Raw genomic sequence first — 4,338 nt, forward strand, 5'->3', positions numbered from 1 at the left:
ACCTTTAAAAACTTAAGTTAAATTTGAATGGTAAATTTCAAGAGTTTTAACGGTCTCCACCAGGGTATAAACAGTTTATGGTGTCCAACAGGGTTGAAACAGTTGAGTTTTAATGGTCTCCACCAGGGTATAAACGTTTGAGTATTCTATGGTCTCCGCCAATAAAACATAACCTCACTTGAGGTGATACGAAAGCACGAAGTTAAAGTAGACAACATATAGCTTTGAACAGTTATATGAAGTAATACACTACACCAGTGCGAGCGAGACGCAAAACTGTCGAAAGCCAGCAACAAACACAAGCCTGAACGCGTTTAATAAATAATCGCGATGATGCGAGAGTTGTTCCCCAACTCAGATCTGAATTACGACTGTAATGATATTTATGTTATGCTACAGCTAAAAAGGCATTTTAGGGATAACACTAGTTTAACTGTAACGGTAATAGTACGTTTAAATTTAATTTTCAAAAAAATATATCTGTTCAATTTTCAGAATAGGGCTTTAAATAAGAAATTGTATCAATTATGGACAAAATTCTGTAGAATTTAAGAATGAATAATTTCGAAAGCAAATACATAATTTATTTTCTAGACCAATTATAACCCAATCTTAAGTGTTAGATTGACATATTTTGGATCTTATAAAACATATTTATGTTGAATTTCATCGCTCCACTGATCGCCAGTTATCACTGTAAATTCCTTTCCCTTAAGGATACATATGTGTGTGCTAGTGTGAAATATGGCCCGACATCCGCCATACTTACATACATATGCATGTAATTTACATGTGCTGACTGTTACTGACTGTTGCAAAATTTTATAACGAGGAAAATATGTCAAATTATAAACATTATCCGCTTTTCAACAGCCAGCCTTACTGTTGATCTCCAGATCATCTATTTATTATTATTACACACTGTAGATAATATTAATAAGAAAACGTCTATATTTACAAACAAAAACACTTTTATTATAAAATAACAATGAAACGTATTATTTCACATCTTCGCTTAGATTTTTAAGTGTTTGCTCGAATTCTACTGGTTCTATAGTACGCTTTGAAACATCAAAAGGCGGTGGTCCAATAAGATTAACAACTTCTTCATAGTTTAGTGTTTCTTTTTCCAGAAGAGCCTCAGCAAGCTTAAAATAGATTTATATATTAGTAATATTGTAACAGCCATTTCAACTATATATTTTTATTAACCAATACCTTTTCTAACTTATCGCGATTATCCTTCAATATCTGTTCTGTTTTTTGATATGCTGTCGCTATAAGATTTCTTGCTTCGTGATCTATCATTGTATCTAATGCTTTAGAGAAGGGTTTATCGTAACCACCAGTTTCTTCAGCATCTCTTATGTAAATTGGCCCAAGTTTATCGTTCATACCAAATTTTTTTATCTAAAGAAAAAAAGATTTCAATGCTAATCTAATAGATTTTAGATAACTACTAATGAAAACACACTTGCGAATATGCAATTTTGGTAACTTTTTCCAAATCATTTTGAGCGCCAGTGGTTATACTATTGAAAATTAAATTTTCAGCTGCCCGACCGCCTAAGGCCATGCACATTTTATCAAACAATTCTTCTTTAGAGTAAAGTTGCTGTTCACTGGGTGTGTATTGAGCAAAACCCAAAGCTAAACTTGTACGTGGAACTATAGTAACTTTCAACAACACATCACTGTTTGGTAACAGCCAACCAACAAGCGCATGTCCGGATTCATGATAAGCAATGACTTTACGTTCAACCGGCGACAATGCATGAGAACGCTTCTCTGTTCCGCCTACCAAACGTTCAACAGCATATTCTAAATTTTCTGTTTTAACTTTTTTTTGGCTATTACGAGCTGCATGTAATGCAGCCTCGTTGCACACATTTGCAATATCAGCTCCAGAGAATCCAGGTGTTAATCGAGCAAGACGCTGAGAATATGTATGCGGCTCAGCATCCAGCTGTATTGATGACAAATGTTTTTCGAAAATTTCTTTGCGCTCACCAAGATTAGGCAAATCTATGAGTATGTGACGATCAAAACGTCCTGGACGTAATAAGGCCTTAAAGAGTTAATTTTAAAGTGTTTTTTAAGGTTATTTTTCAATTATACAATATCGTTAATGTGTAAGTTTAACGTATTGATTTACCTTATCTAAAACATCAGCCCGATTTGTACTCGCTAGCATTAAAACTCCTTCCTTTGACGCCATGCCATCCATTTCAACCAAAAGTTGATTAAGTGTCTGCTCGGATTCACCGGAACTGCCTTGATTGAAACTTTCGTTACCTGAACGTTGTCGACCTATTGCATCAATTTCATCAATGTAAATAATACATGGTGCACGTTTTTTTCCTTCCTTGAAAAGATCGCGTACACGGGCTGCTCCTAAGCCACCTATCATTTCAATAAACTCTGAACCATTCATACTCAAAAATGGCACTTGAGCCTCAGTAGACACAGCTTTTGCTAACAAGGTTTTGCCACATCCTGGAGGACCCAGAAGTAAAGCTCCCTTTGGAACTTTTGCTCCAAGACGTTGATATTTTGCAGGATCTTTTAAATAGTCTACAAATTCTTTAACTTCCTGCTTAGCTTCCTGTAAGCCGGCAACGTCTTTAAAAAGTACTCCACGACCTCCCTCGAAAGGATCGACTAAAGTAAATTTAGCACGTCCCATTTGGCTCTAAAAATTATGTGAAAAATTAAAATATATTCTTATTATTTAAATTTTGGTTTTACAATAAATTACATACAAATGAATCCATGCTAAGAGGGCTCTTCATTCCTTTCATACGTGACGAAACGGCCATGAGCACGGCAAAGAAGAGTAAAAGTAATAAAATCCTCGCAGTCACATCGCTCTGACGATCGTACGTCACTGGAACACCTTTAATTAAAATAAAGCCGGTGCATTTTTTAATCTATAAACGGTTGATAGCATTATTATTTAAATACCATCATTGATTCCTAGACGTTTCTCAACATCCCGAAGTTTTTCCTCAAACTTAGAAACATCAGCCACAGCCATATGGAATATAGTAGACGAGACCTTTCTTCCTTTAACAATAGCTCCATCGTGTAGTATTATTGTAATCATTTCCATATCGGGTCGTATAATAAGTTCTTTAACTTCACCCGTAGATAGCATGTGATGTACGAATTCATTCCATGAAACATAACGTGTTGATCCCTAAAACAAGTCATCAAGAATCACTACAAAATTTAAACTTTTTTGTGTTCATATACAAACCTCTGGCCTTTCTGAACGTGGAGTCATAAGCAAAGAAATAAATGCTACAAACATGTAAATAGTAAACATCCACATGATTGTCTTTGTTAAAACTGATTTAATTTTGTCGTCATTATCATTTTTATTGCCATTGGGTCCTCCAGATGAATTTGGTTCCGAACCAGCTTTACCACTGGCACCCTCTTTCTTTTCAGCATTTTTGCCGGCATCATCATTATGCTTGGACGACTTAGAATATAGGTCCAAATGAAATTGACGAACAACTTGTGGACTTATACCAAGAGATCTGGATAACAAACTAACAACGGCTTTATATTCATCTTCAAAACGTTTCAGCTGAAAAGTGTTATAAAGATCAAATTTACTGTCTGCGGTAGAGTAATGAAATTAAACAAATATTACCTGTTTCCTACACAGAACTGTTGATAAATTTCTTGGTTTAAATTGATTTATTTGAAGGTAGTTTGTTTTATTTACAACACCATTGATATTTCTTACTTTTTGAAACGTTTTCCACATAATTAAAAATTTCTACTTTTTATTATGAAATTACACATACCGCTACTACTGCAAATATTTAATGAAAAAAAAAAACAGCTGACATTGACATCACATCCATACAGACGTACACGACGTGCCAAGATAGCATTGTCTGTTAGCATCGAAAATATCTAAATACGTATTTAAGCGATTTTGGGAATTAAAAATACACACAGAAATATAATTTTATTAAGAAAAATAAAAACTACATACTACTTCAGACTACAATACTGAGTATTGAAAATACCTTCAATAATCAGATCAGTTAATCAAAAAATAAATATAATCCATGATAAAAATATGAAGGTAGTGTCATTCCGCTCTCACAAAAAAATTTTTTGAAGTTTGCTGGTATTTTCTGAAATTTGTTTTTTGTAAAAATAAAAAAGTCGTTGCCACATACATTAAAAGGGAAACAATTTTAAGGCTTTTGTATTTTTTATGTGTAATTAATAGATATTAAATTAATGTATAAGATTTTCTCATTCCATTTGTAACACATGGAATGATTCATCTAAAACGCACAGTAAAAATTGGCA

The 4,338-nt window shown here is 33.7% G+C and overlaps 1 protein-coding gene across 1 annotated transcript; it reads right to left on the bottom strand.

The window, feature by feature from the left end:
• Positions 1-953: 953 nt before the first annotated feature.
• Positions 954-3,841, bottom strand: LOC111681048 (paraplegin). The gene is made up of 8 exons (XM_023442764.2): positions 3,662-3,841; positions 3,260-3,595; positions 2,965-3,199; positions 2,763-2,896; positions 2,156-2,692; positions 1,475-2,068; positions 1,219-1,410; positions 954-1,148 (listed from the first exon to the last, which is right to left on the bottom strand). The coding sequence occupies exons 1-8, from the start codon at positions 3,776-3,778 to the stop codon at positions 999-1,001; spliced, it is 2,295 nt and encodes a 764-aa protein (XP_023298532.2). The 5' UTR covers positions 3,779-3,841; the 3' UTR covers positions 954-998.
• Positions 3,842-4,338: the final 497 nt, after the last annotated feature.

The sequence above is a fragment of the Lucilia cuprina genome, chromosome 3 (genome assembly GCF_022045245.1).
Source record: "Lucilia cuprina isolate Lc7/37 chromosome 3, ASM2204524v1, whole genome shotgun sequence".
Lineage (NCBI taxonomy): Eukaryota > Metazoa > Arthropoda > Insecta > Diptera > Calliphoridae > Lucilia > Lucilia cuprina.

What these genes read in the sequence shown, in the direction of transcription:
- LOC111681048 (XM_023442764.2), bottom strand. Translation starts at nt 3,778, where the DNA reads ATGTGGAAAACGTTTCAAAAAGTAAGAAATATCAATGGTGTTGTAAAT. An exon ending in CACGTTCAGAAAGGCCAGAG is followed by an intron (nt 3,200 to 3,259) that starts GTTTGTATATGA and finishes GACTTGTTTTAG; the next exon opens with GGATCAACACGTTATGTTTC. An exon ending in CCAAAATTGCATATTCGCAA is followed by an intron (nt 1,411 to 1,474) that starts GTGTGTTTTCAT and finishes TTTTTTCTTTAG; the next exon opens with ATAAAAAAATTTGGTATGAA.